This window comes from Diorhabda sublineata, chromosome 5 (genome assembly GCF_026230105.1).
Source record: "Diorhabda sublineata isolate icDioSubl1.1 chromosome 5, icDioSubl1.1, whole genome shotgun sequence".
NCBI classification, from domain to species: domain Eukaryota; kingdom Metazoa; phylum Arthropoda; class Insecta; order Coleoptera; family Chrysomelidae; genus Diorhabda; species Diorhabda sublineata.
The window spans coordinates 8,399,068-8,422,441 of record NC_079478.1 but is presented as its reverse complement, the minus strand read 5'-3'; the positions used below and the strand labels follow the sequence as shown (position 1 = coordinate 8,422,441).

Here is a 23,374-nt window from a genome sequence, read left to right as displayed (position 1 = left end):
AAGTTCTTGGAAGATTTGCTTCAACTTGGCAAACATTCTGTATACTTGAAATTTCAATGAATAAATCAATAGAACATTTATCAGTATTCCAAATTCGGAATAATTATTTAATAAAAAAACCATACGATTTCACAGTTCCGAATTTTTTTTTCAAGTAAAATTTGCATCGCAATTTGAATAAAACTGACAACATTCCTAAAAACAAAAGAACCGGTTACGCCTATGTTCAAATGCCCATTCTTGTAGTATAACTCACCTTTTACCTGGTTCGCTGGCCACGTCTCTAACGTAAAGTTACTCAGTCGCAGACTCTGCTGCATGCCGAGCGCCAGCCCGAAGTGATTCCGAACGGTGTAAGTAAAGTGTTTCGGTGCTAGTTACTAAGCGAGTGCTTTTTAAGATGACATCGCCCTCTTCTACCCTAGACGGTTTACCAAAACAATTTGTTAGTGCCATGCGCACCCTTTTTGACATTATGGATGATAAGCACACAGGATTTGTTAGTTTTTCTGAAATAGAAAACAGATGGCAAGATGACAACACTAAAGGATTGCCTAAGGGCGTTATAGAAAGTCTGAGGAAAGTTACGCCACCTAATAGCATGTTATCATTTGAAAGATTTTGTGCCGGTCTGAAGATTTGTTTATTAAGAAACCAAGTAGAAAGACGTGAAACGAAACATCAAGAACCGATCAATGTGAAACCTAACCGCCCTCCTTCGGCGCCGCTTCTCGATCTAGACACCCCTCAGAAACCACCGAATTGGAGTAATACTGCCGCAATACGCCCGAATAATGTGATAACGCAACAACGAACCCTCTCTATGCCTCAATTATTACCAGAAAGAAAAGAGAGAAATACAGAAACGGTTGACAAGCTTACATTCGAAAAACCAGTTCCAAACGTAAACAAACCCATGCTTTTTGGCCCTCCAAAGCCTCCTCGTTCCGCCATAGGCTTGGAACGAGCTGCTACAGCAGGAAATTTAGATAGAGCTGAAATTAGAACTGCGTTACAAAATTGGCAGATAGGTGTTATGATGAGCGATCAAGAAAACAAAAATGGTGAAAAACGACAGGGGCAAACATACAACGGTGGATTATTGAGAACTAGCAGGAGTTTGGGTGATGGAAAAGATGCAATCCAAGGGGAAGTTCAAGGTGTACAAGGAGGAATTTATCAGAAAAAAACAAACCCTAGAAGAAGAGAACCTCGGAGACATACATTACAAAACGGGATAGATTACAATATGTTAAAGCGAATGAAGCAAATAGAACAGGAAAAAGAAGTTTTAATGCAGGGATTGAGTGCTGTCGAGAATGCTAGGGAATGGTATATGAAACAAATCACTATTGTACAAGATAAAATGAAATATTTAGGAAGAATGGGTCACGTGGTAAGTACATTAAAATTTAATAACGAAATATATCATTTTCAATACTCTACACTATTTTATCTCATTAAAATTTAAATTACCATAATTATTTATGTATAAAACTTAATTAAGCATTCTGACTGAATGAGGATTGTTCATGGGAAACATATTTTCTATCTAGTATAAAATTACACCATCCTAATATTATTAATGTTTCTATTTATTTCAAAACACTAGTTTCAAATTACAGAAATCGATGAGACGTGTTTTGTGATTGTTTATTTGACACACTTAACAAATAAATTACAAGATATGTATACAGGGCAAAAATCCAGTGAATGGTCCTCAAGGTTAAAATTACACTGGATTATATTTATTTGGCAACAAGTGAACATAGTTTATACAGAGTGTTTAAATGGAGTTGTTTATTATCAAAGATTTTGATATAGCCACGTAAAAATGTAAAATAGAAATTTTTAATCATAAAATATTTTTCAATTGAAGAAGACGTCCGCTTTTGTAGTTTCCATTAGATAAATTCTAAAACAAAATATACAAAAACTCTAATAACATGGCACAGTAATACCAACAATTCATTGTAATACAATTATCTGTTTCTTTATACTGTCTAATAATAAGAAATGAATATTTATACGTTTCCGTGCAGTATTATTTATAGAGATGGAAAAGAGAACAGTATTTCAATAAATGTTCTGTAATTAGTTTATAATCCTTTATAATATCCATTTTTTTCTTTTATTTTCCAAACTATGAATACTTCAAACTCTCTTTTTTTTACTGGAGGAACATAATTTATTTGTCAGTTTCATCTGAGAAAGGTTAAAATAAACTCGTTTAAGTCCGAAGGTCCGTTTGCCTGAGTGGGCAAATTATTAAGTAGTGGGATGAGTGGATAAGTTTTATATTATTTTAAATTTGTAGATTTATCAGTTTTAAACCATTTACCCAACAGACTTTGATAGCAGTAGTTGCTGCAATTATAGAGCCGCTGATGGTAAATAAATGTGAAAATCTTTTTCCAAGCTAATTTTGATATTTCTTATTACTCTTAGTTTCCAGATTTTGAATTTAATGAAAAAATGATGAGTAAATAACAGCCAAGAATTTTCAATTACTTCCTTGCAAATCAGTCAAATCACACATTACTGTTTCCACAAAATAAATGCAACTCTCCATTTCTGAGTTTTTCTAAATAGCCTTTAAAATAATTTTGATTATATATTATTTAAAACCTCCAAGAAGTTGACGCCGCACTTTCGGGTTAGAAATATTTTGACGATTGTTCTAGGTTGTGCTAAGTTTGTTCTACATTTTTCTAAAACGGCATAGGGCTGAGTTCAAACTTTCAAAAAAATCCAAAAGAAGCCAATTTTGAGCTAGCACCGCGCTTTTGAGGTATTGCGATTTTGACAGTTGTTCTGGATTGTGCTAAGGATGTTCTATGTTATTACAACATATGAAGTTCGAAAAAATATTAGTTATATATTATTATACCAGCTTTAAGTGGTTGTTCTAAACTGTTTCGAAGAATTGCGTTCAAGAGAAATTTACTTTTTGAAGTTAATTCAAAGTAGATGTCATTATTATAAATACACACGAAGTCACTTTCGTTCTGATTAGTGGCTTCTTAGTTCACAATCATTTAAATTACATTTTTTATCAATGAAATTCCAAAATTACGATTTGATAAATAAGGTTTTATATAAGATCCTTGTTTATTTTCAGATCAAAGAATTGTTAAACGACATTATTTTAAGCAGAGAAAATTTCAATCATTTACCACATGATTATAAAAACATCAGAATATACTTTTGTGTGCCTTTGATCATTAATTATATCGTAATATGAAATCTTGTTCATTAGGTTCGTCTTGATGCATAAAAGAACTGAAGCGTTTAGCTCTTCTTTACTTAATGGCGATCATGAGCAATTCTTGAATCTTTTCAAGCAAGAAAAACTTCTCTCGCCTGAATAATTTGTCGTTAGTATAAACAGAGTTATATGAAGTACAAAGTTTGGATACGTTTTCTAAATTATGAATCGGTCAAAAAGCGTGAAAAGAAGTACTGTAGCGGTTCATTTTTTCACGCTTTTGCGTTAAAAACAGTGCCGTAAGGTGTCATTTTTTAACGCAATTATAAAAATGTTTTTTTCAAAATAGTGGACTGTGTTTTTCCGATAAACTGTCACACTTTTATTTCTTGAAATTCGTTCAAGAAAATCCGTTTTGTATCTAGATAAAAAGGAGCACAGTATTATTATTAGTGGAGAGTAATAGTGAAGAAAGTTTAAACTGCACACTAGAAGATGTGAATCGGCAACTGCTGCGACTAAGAATCTTCTCCCTGAAAAATCCAGGGAACAGTATTTAAAGGAATATAATTATTTTATGGAGTGGCGTACTAGAAAAGGCATAAACAGCTTTCGTCAACTTATTCAAAACTGAAAGGCAACCTAATGGTAAATAACGACGTAGACATCAGTAAATAGCAGAAACTCATTGCTTATTTGAAAAATAAATCAGTGGGCTATAGACCCAAAAAATCTAAAACATTTGCCCGTAAAGAAATTAATGAATTTCTGTTGCAAGCTCCAGACGATCATTATCTCATGCATTAGGTATGACAGCAGGAGCTCTGGTGGGGAGTAATAATATAAAATGAAGTGTAACGATATTAATAATACTGGAAATGTTTTAATTATCACAGTGCAAAAACTCATGTTCAACGTCGATTTACTGTTATTGGTGAAATATCTGACAATAGATTGAACTTAGTAAACATTTATAAAGAATATAAAAACGAACGACCCACAAATGTCAAAATAGATCATTTCTTTTTGCGGGATAGAAATGGAAAATGCAAAACCCAAATTGTAGGTATCAATATCTTTTCAAAAATTCCCTCGCTTATCGCAACATATTTACCTAATCCAAAAAACTACACTGGGCATACATTTCGATGCTCTTCGGCGTCTCTATTAGTGAATTCCGGTGGGTGAAAATCCAACACAGTTGCGGAGTGTTACATGCACGACTCAATAAAAAACAAAATGGATTCCGCAGTGAAAATTTTAACTAGAACAACTATTTCAACTTCAAGCAACAGTGTAAATGTTAAAGATCCTTCCAACAATCCAATAAGTACTAATACAACCATAGACGATGTTATTTCTTTGAACTCATTAAATGTTGCCTATTCAAGTACCAATAGTAACTTCTTCTTCACTTCAAATTAATAATGCTCAAATTGTACTTTTAATATTACTATTACAAAATAAAAATTGATAACAGTTATGTCGAATTTTTTTAAATCTACGGGCGTAAAAAAAATTTTGTATGAAACTTGTGCGGCTCGTGCGGTTAAACCGTTCTACTCGTGAAAAAAAGGATTACTAAAAGGAAAATATCACAAAGACGACGTAATCAAGTGATACAGCATCGCATGAGAATAGGACACACCAAGTTAACCCATGAATACCTATTGAAGAAAGAGCAACAAAACATGTCCTTCTCCTGCGATACTCCTTTGATAGTAAAACATATTATTGTCGAATGTCCACTCTACCATCAGTAACGACTAGAAGGTGAACTTCCACGTGAAATAAAAGGTGCGCTGGGCTATGTCAACAGTGATAAAATAATTAAGTTTCTAAAATTGACTAACATGTGCAAATTAATATAGTGCTTAATTGTTTTGTAAAATTAGGTTAAGACTTTACTCACATTGTCCCGCCGCCAATAACCTTTCATGGTTGACGCGGTTCTTTTTTTAATAAAAAAAAAGTATTACTTCACCAACTTGTTGCATGAATAACTATTAATGATATAGAACTTTTATTTCAAATGAAAGGTAGTTTTGAAAGATTTTTTCTATTAGAGCCCATGGTAACAACTCAATTTTTGAATAAAATTTGCCCCCATAGGCTACAGCATACTCGGCCTGCTGGTAAATCCACCACTGAGCCTCATGTACATTTAACACTAAAGTGTTCATCTGAAAAGTAAAATGTAATTTAATTTGCACAAATTCAATCGCCTATTATCACAAAACTAATACTTCTGTGTATCAGAATCACAAGATTTCACAAACTATAATAATGTACAATATGTTTAACAGTATTATGATTTTAAGGAAGTTAATAAAAGGGTTAATTTAATTGTTCTTCAATTGTAAATATTTTCTACCTGTAGAGATTACAAATTTAGACATGAATTGAAGTAAATTGGTATTTTTATGAATTCTAGGAACAAACAATGAAAAGATATTATTTTAAAAATTCTTCGTCACTAATTTATAATGTTATATTGGAGTTGACCTCCTAGGTAATGAAAATTGTGCTTTCATTCATTTTAAAGTGAACTATAGTTATTAAAAAATAAGATTTATACTCTAAAAGCCATAAACTGAGTTAGATTGTACACCTTCTCAGGTAAAAGATATAGCAGAAAGTACAGAATATAATTTATTACCCACTAAATCAGCTGGTGTGTATGAAAATGCTTGTAGCGCACCTAAAAAATTATGTAAATGTCTAAAAAATATACAGAAACTTATTTAATTCCATATAACTTATGTCTAACATTAAAATATATAAAAACCAATATTATAGGCCAACGAAATTATAGGTATTCATTTTGTTTCGGGTAAATTTAATTAGTCTTACTTTTACTGACGCTCCCAGCGGAAGTGAAAGTAATTTTACTGATGATGCCAATAACAACGAGACATTGTCAAAAAAACTTTTGGATTGGCAAATAGATTAAAAATTTCATGTACTACTCAAGTTTGAAGGAAAAAAAAATTACGATTTAGTTTCTTCTTCGTTCTCTCAATAGTACAAGAATTTGGATTTGTTGTAATTCTGATGAGTGCATTGTCTTTTATAATAATAGGCGTAGAACCATTAGTCCACATAACCGGCGAATCAAAAAATTTTGATATAAGAGAATAGAACAAAATGGGCGGGGATTAAATAAGCCGGAAATAATTTCCATAGAATTAATTAGTACAAATAACAAAGCGTTACATTCATCTTTGTTACTTTTATTTCTAGTACACTCTATAGAAAATTGATAATAAAATACAAAAAACTTTAGCTTTGGCCTCTGAAGACAAAGTCAGTGTAATTGTGAGTGTAGGTGTAATATTCGTAAACAGTTTGTTCAGTATTACACTGCTTAACATAAAATTAGTGCACCACATTAATATTTTATTTCATTATTGAAATTTGTTATTGGCGACTTCGTGTTCATTTTTGTATTATATCAAAAAAGTGGAGATTCCAATAGATCATGGCCAAATAACTTATTGATAGTTGTACAACATATTTTCCACATTTTTCGGTTGATCAAGTGAATAAATATTCAGTAAATTTCGAGGGAAATTAACGAAATAAAAATAAAATGGTGAAGATAAAAAACATTCAGTGTAGTGGATGAACTTGCCGACTATCCAACCATCTAGATACTGTATTAGTTGTAGCCATAACTCTCCATATTCATTGATTTTTGAACAGATTCTTGGTTCAAACCACACTGAAGCGTTATTTGACTAGGCTTATTACTGTAGTTTTCAGAAATATTCCACAAGACTGTGTTGCGATGTTGCGCTGCCACCAAAAGTTTTTCGACTGTGCTAATGATGATCAACTCTTCTGGCATTATCCCAATAAACACTTCCATGGCGATGATATTGTAGGGATTCATTATTCATTGGTGCAACAGAGAATAGCTTTGTTGGTAATGTAGACTCGTTCTATTGAACAGTCAATTTGCTGTTTTAAAGGAAAGTGACAAAGTTTTCCAAGTCGCCAATTTTGCATATTCGTCCCTGAACGGTGCTATTGTTCAAAAGAATTCTCTTCATAATATTAAATGCGGGCTTGTGCAATATATTGTTGAGGACTTTTGCAATGGCAAGTGGAACTTGTTTTCTTATTGTGTGGGATTACCATGACCATCAACTATCGTTGCACGCTTATTGAGTTACCAAGTTTTTCATCTTATACAAATTTTTGCAAAATTGTTGTAAAAGTACTTTCCATCACAAAATTAGTTATAGACCTCGTAGATTCCCAAATTCAATTTTCGCTTATGACCTCCTGTGGTGTAGAACATAATAATACTCAGCGTCAAATGTCGTTTCGTAACCCTTGAAACAATTTAAGCCTAAGAATAGTTATTTGTATGTCAAGGACTGAGGTTAAGGCTTTTGATTTTTTTGCAGTATACATTTTGGTTTGTTTCTTCAGGAAATTGATTACGTTATGGATATTTGTTGATGGGAACATCTTGTTTGAAAAATAAGCGAGCACTATGTTTTCCGTTGGATGAAACCACTTCATAAAGAGCTCGTACTGTTTTTCGAGATTTATCCGGCAACGAATTAAGGACGGCCGCATTGCTTTCTTCGGTGAGATCAGGTGGCGTAGATTCGAGTAACTCTTCGGATAAAACAAATAATTTCAGAAAATTAAAAATTTAAGGTTATGCAAAATCATCGAAGTAAAACTGTCAACTGTCAACATTGAAGTGGCTAGAGTCACATTTAAGGAAGTTAAAGTGTTTTGCAGTACGGAACTGTCACTTCCACTACATGGAACACTCAAAACGCAGCTTTCGGTATGGAAATGAATACAGGACGAACAACTTTCAGATGGCGTCGTCTAAGATATTAATAGCATTATTAGTTACATTTCCATGAATTCTACGTCTGGATATTATTCAAAAGAAGATTCTTTGTTTAACAGAAGAGAAGTTCTTTTAAATTTAAAAATTCATCATTCAGGAAACAAAAACTATTTAGATGGAAAAATGGACATCCATTATACAGTAGAGATAAAACGAAGGTGAATGAAAAAGTTAATAATTTTTAAGATTCAACGTTTATTTGTGAAACCGTTTTTATAACCCACAAACTATTCAAAATAACAGTTCACATAACAGTTACTTACATTTAAATAATGAAAAAAAAAACTATAAAATCGGCGCAATTTAGAATACAGAATAACAGGAATTTCAAAATAGTGAATAATAAAGTACCACAATTGTTTATTAATTTTTTTGTCACGAATAACTTGAAATGCTGGTGGTCACTGAGGTAATCACAATGTCGGCAACTCATTGAGAGCGAGTAATCGGTTACATAGAATTCATCATAACTGTTGAGACATGGTATAAGGGATCAAAATATTACTATGAAATAAGAAGTCCCACCCAAACCATGATATACGAGCGCGATAAGACGTCAAAATGATGGCCGTGGGGTAAACAATCTACTTTCTCGTATGTACCCGTATTAGTTTTTTTTTTTTTGGTTTTTGTTCAATATCTCAGTTGTTTTGTGTCGTTTATTGTTATTATCGTAGAAGACTTCATTGATACTTTTTAGACATGTGATCATCAGATGATTTCGACAATTCGTTAGATAGCTCAATAAGTCATATGGTAAATTTCTATCAATTTTTCGTATGTCAGCTGTCAAAATTTTACATCAATTTGACAGATAGATTAGTTTTAATATACATAAAAAGAAACTTGTGTTCGTTATTAGGTAGGTATGAAGAAAAAATAAATTCGCGTGTTAATTATTATTTATGTGATGAAAAAATAGAAGAAAGCGAGAAAAAGTTACGATAATCATTTAATCTCTTCATGCACAAACCGAGTGCTTTTTTTAAAGCTACAAAGTAGTTTTTGCAAAGCTTCAATAATTTTCATGGAAATCTAATATAAAAACTTAAGCATTATCGAATATTGTAATACAATTTAGGTATTTTCACAATGAGACACCATATTTTTTGCTCTTTCAAGTAAGAAAAGAATAATTATATCATGTTTAACTAAGGTTATTATTTATTAAAAATTCATTATTATATCACTAGTAAAATCTGATTTGTCCAAATTCACAAAATTGCTGTAGATCCGAAAATTGGAACGCTCACAATCACCTGCAATTACGTACATACACATATGCAAAATAAGTGTATCTGAAAGGATTTTTGGCGAAGAGGTAAAGAAAATTTAAACATTTTGTTGCATTATTGAGGTTATGTTGAGGGTAGTACTGACCAGCATAAATTGCAAATGTATTAAGGAGTTCTCCGCGCCCTCGGAAGGAACTGCGAGCCCCCCCCCTGTAAAGGGAGCTCTTCTTTAAATAATTTAAAACTCAGGTTATACTTACTGGGTGTATATCAGTTCTGACTACATAGAACTTAGATTTTTAACTTTATAGTTAGTTAAGGTTTTAAATGAAATACAAAATAATAATAACCTAATCTAACCTAACCCAACCCAACCTAATCTAACTTTCCTAAAACTAAGACGAACAAACGATGACTAAAAATTCCACGACTTACTATTACCAACGATGTCAAAATTTCGGGGTAAAAGTGTTTTAAAAGAAGGCCAGCTATTTGTGAAATTTGTAAAATAAAAATATCAAACTGAATTATAATATGTATTCTTGAGAAAATCATCAATTAAGACATTTTCCTACTCCTAAATGATTAATAGCGTTATGAAAACTAAACAAAATGATTGAAAAATTTTCTCCCCTTCCTTGCGAGACACCAGAAATCCTTTTAGATACACTCATATTTTTTCTATTTAATTCTTAAAATTCCAAAATTTTGTGTCTATATCTTAAAGATACGAAACTTTCGAACAAAACAGTGAAGTTAATAATTTATTAACTACTGACTTAATGATGAATTACCTTAAATTTTCTCCTATAAACCATTTTAAACAATCTTAATAGGTAGAAAAGGAAGTAGGTCACTTTCAAGTATTGTGCTGCGAGCGAAATAACATCATTTAATAATTGCTGCTAAGTAATTGATACAATCTGCATCTGTGAAAGGACATTGGTTGAGGGAAGCCAGAAAACAATTATTCATATAGGGTGTTATAACGAATTCAGCAAAGAGTGCTGTTTATGTACCACATTACTAATTTATTATAATTTGGCAAAATTGATATTGTTGGTGTGTTTTTAAAGGACTACAACCTATCGATAAGTTTTGTATTTTATACCCTGTGAAGATACCTAATAAAATACCTTCTCCTTACTTGAATTAACTTCTTACGGACAACCTGTATATGTGAATGTCACACGATCATTAATTTTCTCAAGAATGTTAAAGGTTATTGTAGTAGGAGTCACATTTTACACAATGTTCCATCTAAATGATAATTTTAAAAGATAAAAAATACCGTTGCGCTTGGTGTAAATAACATATTGCTTGTTGACAAGGTAATTTTCATTTAAAAATTCAAGATGTGTACAAGAATATACAATGTTTTCTGGTCTACTTATGTATAGTTCGATCCAAAATATTTTGTCTTAACTGCCATCAAACCGAAAAAAATCTCTGGAAGTTGTGTACTATAAATTATGAAATTAAAAGTAACATGAGAAGTTGAAATTTGGAAAGTCATACAAATGTCACAATTATCTAGATCCAATTTGTCTAAATCTACTTTAGACAAATCTACTTAACCTCAATTTCGCGTATTATGTGTTATACCATGTCTCATTAAGATGGATAATAGATCAATTTGAACTTTTTTATATCTAATAAATAATTGTGTCACCGCATTTCTAATTTCTTATTGACGTTACAGTATTTAAAACACTTGCTACAGGATTCTCCATAGTTACGCTTATAGGTTATTCATAAACATGCCAGTATAATAAATATCAATATCAAAAATGCAATACTCGATTAATTATACCAAGTAATATTTGAGTAAAATATTCCTGTGTCAGAAGATAGCTTGACAGAGTTTAAAAACTTTTCTATTGTCAAAAGATTAAAAATTTTTTTAAATTAAGTTAGTTTTTGAAAAATCTGAATTGTATAATTTGATAAGCCAAGTCCATACTAATATCAGCCTGAGCCCCTTATTGTATCAAGACCCAGCAAATTTACGAAGAGCTGGACCAGAATCTTCTTCTACTTCTTGGAGATCTGTCGACCTGTTAATTCTGAAGCTGCCTCTGCATTGCCAACTATCTTTCCACCTTTTAGGTGGTCTCCCGGGAAGCCAAAGCTGGGCGGGTTGTTTTCTAGGACTATTCTCGGAAGTCTGTTATCGTCCATCCGTCTTACATGGTTATACCACTGCCTCTTACGATGTCTTCACCATCTCACAATGTCTTGTATCCCGCATTGCTCTTTGACATCTGTATTTCTTACTCTGTCTCTTCTTGTTTTCTCTACTATTGTTCTCAGTGTTTTAATCTCGGCCACCCTCAGCATTTGTTTCGTCTTGTTGGTGTCCTCGCGGAATTCCGTACCGTACGTCATGATGGGTCTGATACAAGTCTTGTTGATTATAATTTTGCTATCTTTGCGCATGTACGGGTTTGACCAGACTATATCTCGTAGGCATCCTGATAGTGCGGATGTTTTGTTAATTTGGCTTCTTAGGTCTTTAACTGGGTCATGGGTACTTGATATGTCTATGCCCAGATATCTGAATTGCATAACTTGTTCTATGGGATTGTCCTCCACCACCAGCTTACAAGCTTACAACTAAGCGGATCCTTCGCAATTGTCATACATTTGGTTTTGGTGATAGAAATGTTTAAAATGAGTTGGCGGCTTACCAAGAAGAACTGGAAGAGTTGTCTCTGTAGGTCGTTTTCTGATTCGGCGATGACCAGAATCAAATACAAAAAATGATGAACGACGCCGTCACTAGAAGAAACGACGAGCTAAAGAATTTACTGACTAAACCAGTGAAGATTCCTCTATGTATTCAAGAAAATAGCTGCACTAAAACCAGCAGTGAAGATACCAAGAAGAAAAAAAGAAGGACCTTGTCACTCTTCCAGCAATGACAATTTTTATGGTTCACAAACCCATTGAAGTGGGAAGGGGCGTCATCCGAGGAAAGGATATTGTCAAAATTGGAAAATGGATGAGACTTTTTCTGAAGTCGTATTCTTCCAATTGTGTTAATTTCAGTTTGTATGCAGGCAGTTAAAAATTCATTGACAAACAATCTCTTGCATATAGACAATCGTGGATTTTCTTTTGATAATCTTGATTCTGTTTTCGATGCTACATATTTCTAAGACGACTTTTGAATGTGATTAAAACTCGAAGCTACTACTACTACTACTGAAGTTTTCGTAGAACGCGCGTTTATACGATTGCTCTTATCAAAAAAAGTGACCTAAGTAAAAGTTGGTGTAAATATGGTGTGGAATCAATTTACGATGTCAAGTAATAGGATTACAATTTAAAAAAAGTGTCTTATGGGCCACCCTGAACATTAAAATTAAAATTTGAATACAGAAATTGATTCCTTGTTAAAGAATAATGGTGGTTTATGTTATATATTTTTCGTACGGCCACCAGTCTGGCCATAAAACTATAAATGATAATTTTATGTTTCCCCATTTATATCCAAACATGTCCAATAATTTGGTATTTCGCCCCAGTGCGCGCCCCCACGCTACCATGCGAAAAAAGGTGCAAAATGCTCGTTGTACGCCACCCCGTAGTATCCAGAAAGACATAATATTGAATAAATAATATATTTATAGAACTCCTGAAACTGGTTATAATAAAAACAAAAGTAAAGCCGTTTATATCTAAACACGACGACATTGACTTGATTTTTGCCTAAATATTAAATTAGAACACTTCACTATTTTTTTCATTATAATAACCTTCTTGTGAATTCCGTCACATTGTATTTCTTTAAAATTGTTTTTGTGAAGTTGACTTATACCTACTTAATATTAATTAAGCATCATTTTATAGTATACACTCAACCTAAGTGCTATTGATATTTTCATAATTTCTAGTTTGGAATGAAGCTTAAGAGAGAAAATTTGAATAACTCTTTGTATTCTAGAATGTAAATATACAGAATGAATTGCTCAACAATTGCGTATTGTACATATTCTAAATGATTAGCATTCAGCTATTCAGATACAGAATTTCTACTGCGACTAATCATGTGCAAAACAGAGTGAATTGAAGTTGAATATTACGCTCAAAGTATAATAGTAATTTCCTTGAGAAATAATTTCTATTTTGTAGTATGAAAAATGGGTTAGTGGATCTACATTTTACTCGTTATTGTGTTATTATCATTTTCAATATTAAATCTTTTAGTTTTGGTCAGATGATAATAAAAGTGATTAATATAAATTATTATCTACAAAACCTACAAAACTCTGCTAAATTATGGAATAAATTCATTTTTCCAAGTTACTTTTTACAAACTTTTTTAAACAGGTTGAATTTTCACTTCAAATGCTAATTTTTATAGTGCTTCTATTAGCATTCTATGTAAATAACCAAATCATTAAAGTCGATTTTTCAGCTCTTCAAAACGTCAGATTCATTTGAAATTTTGCATATTTATATAGTATCGAAGGTAATACTTCTTATTTATAAATTATTCTTGGATTTTCATTAATTCAATCCGATACTTTGTGCTTGAAATTAAAGACAGCTCTGTACAGATTCTATAGCGTCATAAGCATTGTTATTTTACCAACAACGACAAGCTGACAGTTTATCATCAAAAATTGAGAAAAACTGAAATTATTGATTTGTAAAACAGCCAAATGGATATAAAAGTATTTATATATATCACAGTTTACAACGTTCTCCGATTTCTAACCGCCATCTATCTCTAACATACCATAGGTATTCTCTTAGTTCTCTTCCTTCATTTCCTTATAAATACTCTCTATGTCTCTAGATTCTTCGTGGTGCTTTTAATCTCTTTTTCCTTTGTGGTGTCCACTTTAATATTCTGTTGTTAACATTCTGTTGTTTGAAATTATTTATAGCGTGACCACCATACCAGATTATTTGTTTGGGTTTGATGTCATCGATTAATGTGTATATGACTCATTATCTTTCTTATTCTACAATTTCTTATTCTGTCCCTCCTGTATTTGTAAATAAATATTTTTTCATAAGGTGGGTCGCGAAACGGGCGACGGCGAAAAATTTGGGTAACGCTGTAGTGTAGGAACAAGGAAATTGAATATTATTTTTCCAATATGCATATTTTGTTGATGGAATGAAGATTGATTTAGTTACAGAGGTCGGCGTAAGTCAGTCAACGCTCTCGAAAAATTGGCATAAGTCCGGCAACGCTCATAAGTCTGGCAACGCTGACAAAAAAAGATTAAAACGAAACATATTCGTGCTTCAGACAGTTGTGTCTGTCTCAAGATAACACGTGCTCGTCGAGTAGTTCACGCTTCAAGTTTTTTTTGTTGCGTCGTATTTATTTCCAAACTCGCAGCTACTGAATCGTTCAACAGTGTGGAAGATGTACCAGAAATTCTTAAAAACTGGATCTGTTGCCGACTCATCGCGTTCTGGACGACCGGTATCTGTAACAACTATCGAAAATATGGCGCTGGCGTTAGTTGAACCAATCTGCAATGCGGCTATCGGAAGATTGTTCTTAATGACGATTGATGGAACGCATGTACTATCGAATTTACCGTTCTCTCCTTCTCTCCTCCACGCACTTCACGAGGATGATTTCGATCACGGGTTGGAAGGTACCTCGGATGCAGTCAGGATGATCCGCAGTTCCAGCATTCCATTTTAAAAGAGGGTAATCGATTCAGTAATCGATTCAATATAAATGATTATTCTTCAAGCTGAACGCTACGGTCAATCGGCAGAATTGCATGTTCTTCATTGAATAACAATTAAACCTGCCTGGGGTGTGTGTGTGGGCAGGTATCCATGCGGTACTTTTTTGAGGGTCACGAACAATCCAGCACTCGCGAACATCTCTCATGTCAGGATTGATCTTCGCCGCACTACTTGTTATGTGTGTGGGAGTACCTTAATGTTCATTCTAGAGAATGGATAGCAGATAAGGATTCGTTGACTAGCCCGCATGTGACCTGACAACCTGTGATATCTTTCTGGGGGGGCCTTCTCAAGGACCGCGATTATGCAAAAGGACCACGCACCATTTCCGACTTCCGAACTGTAATTGAAGAAAAATTTGAAACTCCTTCGAACAGTAGATATGTTTGAACACTTACAGTAACCCTTTTTTGAATACCTTTTGTAATTTATTTTAATAAATTCATTTTCAAAATGGGTGTTTTAAAATGAGTTGTTCCAGTCTCTACGATAGAAAAATGAAAAATATTTGGGGCTTACCGATACATCCAATTAATTTGTGTCTATGTCTGATTCTCATAGAGGGCGCTAGTTACACGGTACGTACCAAGTAGCATATAACTTCACTATTTCAATATTAGATTTATTAAGCAGAATTTCAAGTGAGCTTAAACATCATTTAATTTTACACCAAAAAGGTACTCTATCCCAGATACGGGATCACATTTTTTTGAAAACCCTGTATAAGTATATAACAAAAAAATTAATGAAATATTCGAACCCATAGATAAAGATATAGTACAATAAAATCCACGCATCGTTATTTTATTTTTTGCATTCATATTTTTGACCGATTGCTCATGTTTTGTAAGTCTCATTTTATACATTAATAATTAAAAAAAAACTTCACTAGTCTGCATTTTTTTTAAGTATAATTTTATATTTTTGCTTTCAAATTCGTGTCATGTATTGTATATCTATTCTAGTCATTCATAAAATATTCCAATAGGTGTGTGCGTACTAGGTTGAAGCATAATGACATAGTTCTTGTAATTACCATACGTGTCGTTCGTTATAACATGTTCTTAATTTCCGCTTTACACAAATGTCTCACTGTTCTATACGGAATGTTTAAGACGATATTAACCTACATTTACATGTTTATTTTGTACTTTTTAATAGTTTACTTGGAATGTTTATCTGAACTCGCTATTTATAAAATAATACAGGTATATATGTATTCATTTTTTTTGTTTTCTTCTTTTAGATCTGATTTTGTAAAGAAATTTTTTTTATATAGGTATAATGGTGTAAGCTTTAGCCTGACCTTGGCCCTTATCAAACCTCTTTTACGCCACAATTCAATTATTTTTAAAATATTTTATAATAAAATGAATAATACAACTAAAGTACGACTTATTTAAAAATGTATTCAATATAATGCTATATAAATGGATAAAATCAACCAAATTTATTTCCTATCAATTTATATTGTTTCTATTAGTTTCACCTGTATGTTTGTAACTAACTTTTCAACTGCTACCAACCCGAACACAAAGCAATTTTCGAAAATCGAGATGCAACCATCAACACATCTGTACACGTATATTGAAGACGGGTTCAAATTAACAAATCGAACTAAAACGTAAAAAATAGAATACAATTTTAAAAAACCAAAAAGCTTCAATTGAACAATAATGTAAAAGATTATTCATGGGATAAGAAAAAAATCACTGATGAGAAAATTAATATAAAAGCGTGGGATGCTTTGAATGACATTTTCAAACTGCGTTTTGTAATCATTAGTCTGAGTCCGGGGATTGTCCTAATGCTTACTGAACATTATTCACTGAGTAGGTCTCTTTCCATTATTCCTATCTTGTCTCATATTCATATGAGCACAAAATTGCTCTCTACGGTAAGATGGACGCTCAACATTGTGAATGTAGGTCTTGGTTTTACTAGTTTACTTCCTAAACACTTCTTCTTCGACTTCTACGACTTAGTCCTAACGTGTTTGTATTAATGGTTGCCTAGCTGCAGCTGGGATGATGAAGACCAGCTTTCATACCATCTTGTAGGTGGTCTGGACGTATTCGGTTTTTATTTCTTTGCCAACCTGTTCACTGACATTATCTCTACGCGATCTCTCCATTCCTTCCGCCGATTTCCCGCCCATCCCACTACATCCTGTATGTCACATATTTCATCATTTCTCTTGTAGTCCTCGTTATTGATATCAGCGTTCGTATTTCAGTAGTTCTTAAAAGCTATTAGTTATGGTGTTTTCTGCTCTGGTCTCTATCGCGTATGTCATTACTGGTGTCAAACAGGTATATCTGACTTTGCTCCTGGTAGTCATAAATTTATTCCGCCAAATTACATCTCTCAGGTACCCTGATATTAATGACACCCAAGAGCGGATCCAGGGTCTTGACAAAGGGGGTGTCATTAGTATAGGCCGACTCCCGGCTCTTTTTTCAATTAGTTTGATTTGATTCATATTAATTAGTTTATGTCAGATTCTTCTACTTCTTAGTTTTGAATTTCCTGAGCATTTTATTTTTGTTTTATTACATATTCGAAATATTTGGGCGTATAGGCTTCCTTTATCCACGGTGTAAAATAATTCGCCCTATTCGCTCTGAGAGAAGGCATGGTAGGGGAAATTAAATCGACTGAAGCGTTCGCAGTGGTCACTTTGAGCATTACGGGAGGCTATTATAACCGAAATTATAAACAAATACACGTTAAAATTTTTTATCTGTTTTAATTATAATAAATTAAATAAAAATGGGCTTTAGAGTTGTTGTGTAGTGAATTGTAAAAATACTAGCAGAAAATAAATCAACGGAATCGGTGGATAGCTGCAGTTAAAAGGTTTAAGTAAGTAGTATCATAACCTCATTGTTATCAAAAATAATAATTCGGAGTATTGTAAATCTTTGTAAAATTGTTAAGTTTAGTATACGTAAATAATTTTTTTGGAATTCTGTGATAAAAAAGTAAACATAAAATTTATAAATGAATAAATTTTAATATTAGAAAAATGTAATGATTATAAGAAAAAGGAATTACAGTGAAAAAATTTTATTTTAAAAACAGTTTAATTAATACTGTGATAAAATTAATAAAAAATATAATTTTTAGCTTTTAGATTATATTTGTAGCGATTATTTTATTGGAGGCAAAAAATCAGTAGAGGAGTTGAGTCCTAGCTACATTCCAACAATATTTCCTTCAATTTACAAGTCTCCAAAAATAAATGAATCTTCGGTCGACTTTATTTCGACTGTTTTTATAATAATATCCATGTCTTTGGTTCAACTAAAAATAATAAAAAAATTAATTAATTGAACAAATATTTACTTATTCCATTGAAAAAACAATTTAATCATTTCTTTTTTCATTTAAATATTATCCTAATTATTATTACGAGACTTCGAGATAAATTTGAAGCAACTTAATATTATATACGTTTACTGCATTCTGTTATATATTTTATCATTATACTTACTTGTGTTTTTGGCTTGTTCAAGATAATTATAAAATTGTAGTAAGTATCAAATTGTCACATTTTTTTGACGACTAATTTATAACTATTTATTATACTTTTTTCCAAAATTTTTCCGTTTACTATTGAAAAACGTAATAAAACATACTCTGACAGCCTCCCGTAGTTCGTATTTACTGTGGCGCTGCAGTTACACTCGGAGCGAATAAGAAACAAATAACCAAGTTAATTAATCAGATTTCTATTACTTGTTATGTTCGCTCCTAGATATTTGAATAACATCACTTGTTCTACACTCTGATCGTATATTGCGAGTTTACATCTTCTTGGTTTTCTAAATACTGTAAAAGATTTGGTTTTCATTAGGGGTATTTGTATGTTAAAAGCTTCCGCTATTTGTTCAAACCTATACAGTAGCCTTTGTTAGTTATATTCGTCTTCTGAGATGATCTCTGCGTCATCAGCATAACATACTATTTTTATTTCTTTGTTTCCCATCCGGTATTCTCTTCCAGCTTGCTTTACCTTCGAAACACAGAGTTTAAAAACATCATAGAAATAATCCCACTTTTTTATGATAATGACATTAATTTCCTCACGAGTAATTTTATTCTTATGCCAACAACAATCTTTTACTCTTTGATATGATTATTACTAAAAGCGTGTTTTTAGTTTTTTAAACTATAAATTAATTACAAATTAATTTATAACCAAACGATAATTGATTGAAGTTTAGAAATATATTCACAGGATGCTAGTATTTTTAATTGACACTTATCAGAGTCAATTTATTACAATATTTACTTTTCAAAGAACACATTCATTTAAAATTGATAAACATTAACATAAATATTAAACATAACAGCTATGTGAGTGACTCTTCTTCTATCAAATGATTTTACCAATAAGGGATTTAAAAATGCCAACTTCTAACTACTTATTTAAAGATTGCTCATAATTAATTATAATGGTATATAACGATTAAATATAAATACAGATGGTATCTGATTCAGGAATCTATATCAAATGAAGAAATGCCTTGTCTTGCGATGTGTTAATCATATTTAACATAAAAAGCTTCCGTGAATGTATAAGAGGAAGTGTTGTTGTAATGAGATATGGGGTGTTAACATTTATTATTGACAATCAACAACCCAAGAAATTCTAATCTGACTGATCTTGAAATACAATTTTCCTTTGTGTACAGTTATGGACACTTGTTCAGTTACGAGGTTTTTGTTAGCTTTTTAACATTTTATGCTATTTCCGAGAATAGAGGACTTGGTCCAATGCCTCAACATCCAACACGGACGATCAGGAGTGTCCTTCTTCTAGATGAATTGCGTTCATCATAGCTGAGAGTTTCATCTTTGTCTTTACATGGACCTTAAAAGCTTGTGTTACGAACATGTCCAGTATTATACGAGGAAAAGATATTAGACTATTCGAATTCCACAATTTAACTTATTGACGAATATCCAGAAAGAAGTACTATAAAAATTGCTTCAAAATGAAATTTACTAGATTTATATTACATTTACTATCGGGCTCAGTTATGTTTTCATAATAATCATTTTTTTTTATTTACGTAACCTCAAACAAAGATTTATTAAATACAAAACTTGTATAACAAAATTTGGCTGATCGTTTAGATCTTGACTTCGTAAGATATAATCATAAAGTCACCATCAGGAAGTCGTTCAAGTTGGATGTCATCAGATCTTTATTGAAACAAAATTAAAGAATAGAGAAATTTATGAAGAACACCTTATTAAGAATTCACGTACGAGGATGGTCCCAGAAGTACCTGGCCTGATCTAGAGTTGTTGCTTGAAAAATACCACTGTATTAGAAAGTATACAATCTATACTGCATATATTCCAAGTTTCAAGACGCCACGTTGTTTAGTATTTGTTGGGCAGCTATCAATAGTGAACGTTTTCAGTGATTTTGAAAACATGGAAAAAATTGGTCATCGTTATGAGATACAATACTTTTATTTGAGAGGTCTTAGCGCACCTAATATAAAAGCTGAACTAGATTCTAGTCTGGGTTAGACTGCTTCTTCGTTATCAACATTAAAATATTGGGCAAGAGGGTTTAAACGAGGCCGTACGATCTGCGAAGACCAGCATCGCAGTGGTCGATCAAATTTGATGACGACTCCAGAAATGTTGAAGAAAATCCACAAAGCGGTACTGGATGCTCGTCGACTGTCAGTGAGCGAGATAACAGATATAGTAGGCATTTCTAAAAAAGCGGTACACCACATATTAACTGAAAATTTGACCATGAGATGGGTGCCGCGTTTGCTCACCATGGAACAAAAACAGCGTCGTGAAGATTTTTCCATCGAGTGTTTGGCTAGTTTGACAGAAATAAAGCCGTAATTTTGCGCAGTTTCATAATCATGAAAGAAACGTGGGTACATCATTTCACATCCGAAACAAAAGAACATTCAAAACAATGGACTGAAAAGGGAGAACCGGCTTCAAAGTAGGTAAAAATCGTTCCAACGGATAATTTTCACTGACTATCTTGAAATAGGAAAAACTATCAATGAATGACGAATTTTATGCAAACTCATTGCAATGTTTGATAGAAGAAATCAAGCAAAAACGGCCGCATTTAGTTAAGAAGAAATTGTCGTTTCATCAAAACAATCTACCAACTCACATATCCGTTATTGCAATGGCCGAAATTAATGAAGTAAAGTTTAAATTGCTACCTCATACACCTTATTCGTCAGATTCAGCCCCCTCGGATTATTTTCTGTTCCCAGAGTAGAAAAAATGGCTCGGTGGACAAATATTTTCCAATAATGAAAGGATGATGTCGGCAGTTAATGGCTATTTTGTGGTGCTGGACGATTCTTATTATAAAAATGATATCGAACTTATCGAACATCGCAGCGTAAAGTGTCTGCAGCTAAAAGGAGAATACGTTGAAAAATAGATGTATTTTTTTCCAAAATTTTTGTGTTTTCTTTGTTGGGCCAGGAACTTCTACGTCCATCCTCGTATATTTACAATAAAAAATATATTCATCAATAGGAGACTGAACAAAAATATAAATATATAAAAAACAACAAGCATTTAAACGTTTTTCTCAAATTAGAAGCCCGCATTCAATAACCAACATATATTGGAAAGGAGCCAGAATATTGTTAAGCATTTTATGCATTTTACTTTTCTATCTATTTAATTTTTTCATTCTCTGTAACTAAGGTACCTAAAACGATTGATAATCGAAAAATTTGGAATCTAAATCAAACTAAACCCAAAATATATTTTCAGGAGCATTGGTCTGAAGCACAACAAGAAAGGTTAGAATTACAACGAGCGAGAGTTTTGGAAGTTAATAGACATCTAGCGGCGCTGACGGAAAGTTGGGAACGAGGAGGACTTCCACTCCATATGAATTTAGCTGTCAATCATTACCCGCCAATCAATCCACCACCTCAAGATATATCAGAAAGGTTAAAACAGCAAAATAGATTACTCACAGAGGTAAGTGTTATACAATAGTAGATATAATACACATTATTGATTTCAGTAAATGAAACTTTATATCAATCAATAGATCGTAAAATGAACGTTAGTGCTTCCATCATGCTGAAATGGGTTCCAACTTGTCCTTGCTCTCAACATAAACGATGGTATAAACCAGTTGCAAGAAAATAAAATTCGCGGTTTTTTCTCAAAAGTACATTGTTATTTTTTTACATTGAAGAGAAGAAATTATCTTCAATTGTTTTTAATTTACTTAATAAAATGTGACATTAATCTTCAACAAATTATATACTGAAATTGCGCAGAAAACATCTACAAACACTCCCAAGAACGGTCTGGATTAACAGGTTGGAACAAACCTACCGTAAACAGATGTAATTAAAGCTTTTCTCTCTCTCAGATTCCTCCTAAAGATCGCAATTGATGATTTTTTTATTTCAACTCCTGTATACCTGTACACAAAAATTATTCATTGTCCTCTACAAAAAGTAAAAAAAAAATGTAGTACCTATATTCGATTCTCTTTATACCCTATCCCACGCGTCATTCACTTTATTTACAACCTAACGTCTTTTGAATCGTTCTCGAAAAAACGAAACGAATCGACAAGGAAATGAGGCGAGTGAAGGCGAAAGAAGACGAGAGCATCATGCACACTCACGTTCCCTCTGTGTAGCCTCGTGGAGTCTTGCTCGGGCTTGAAATGCAGATCAAAATAACGCATATAAATTAAATGTAGTTATTTGATGCATGAACGCTCGTATTTTATCTTCTCTATGTTGGATTCTATGATTATTAATTAATATAAATTATGAGAAAAGTTTAATAATCAACCTTGTATAATTTTGTCATTTACAAAAAAATCTTTTTTGCAGGAAGTAAGCAAGAAAAGCGAAAGAATATCAGTTCTTGAACGAGAAAAGGCTAATCTAATTCAAGTTCTGCAACACAGATCTGTTCCTCAAAAAAGAAGCAATGTACAGGAAGAAGCAGTGTTTTAATAAAAATTCCATTCTCAATGAAATGTGTATAATAAATAATTTAATTAGACAAATGAGCGTTATACGAATTTGGAACATTGTAATGTGTTGTGAAAAATTTGTGAGTTACCTTGTTATTTTTCAAAAAAAAGATATTTTAATAAAAAGACATAATTGGTGCCATACATAAATTTCTAATAGATTATAACAAATAAATGCTGCCACTTTACGTTTTTTATTTAGTTTAATTTTGATTAAATTCTTATTTGTAGAGACTATCACAATTTGTAGGATTTCTGGTATCCTGAAATTATAACCAGGGAAATGAATAACAGATTAT

General features: G+C 32.3%; 1 protein-coding gene across 1 annotated transcript; it reads left to right on the top strand.

Annotated features, from left to right (window-relative positions):
• The first annotated feature begins 298 nt into the window (after nt 1-298).
• LOC130444000 (suppressor APC domain-containing protein 2) lies at nt 299-23,268 on the top strand. The gene is made up of 3 exons (XM_056778950.1): nt 299-1,396; nt 21,839-22,051; nt 22,930-23,268. The coding sequence occupies exons 1-3, from the start codon at nt 401-403 to the stop codon at nt 23,053-23,055; spliced, it is 1,335 nt and encodes a 444-aa protein (XP_056634928.1). The 5' UTR covers nt 299-400; the 3' UTR covers nt 23,056-23,268.
• Nucleotides 23,269-23,374: the final 106 nt, after the last annotated feature.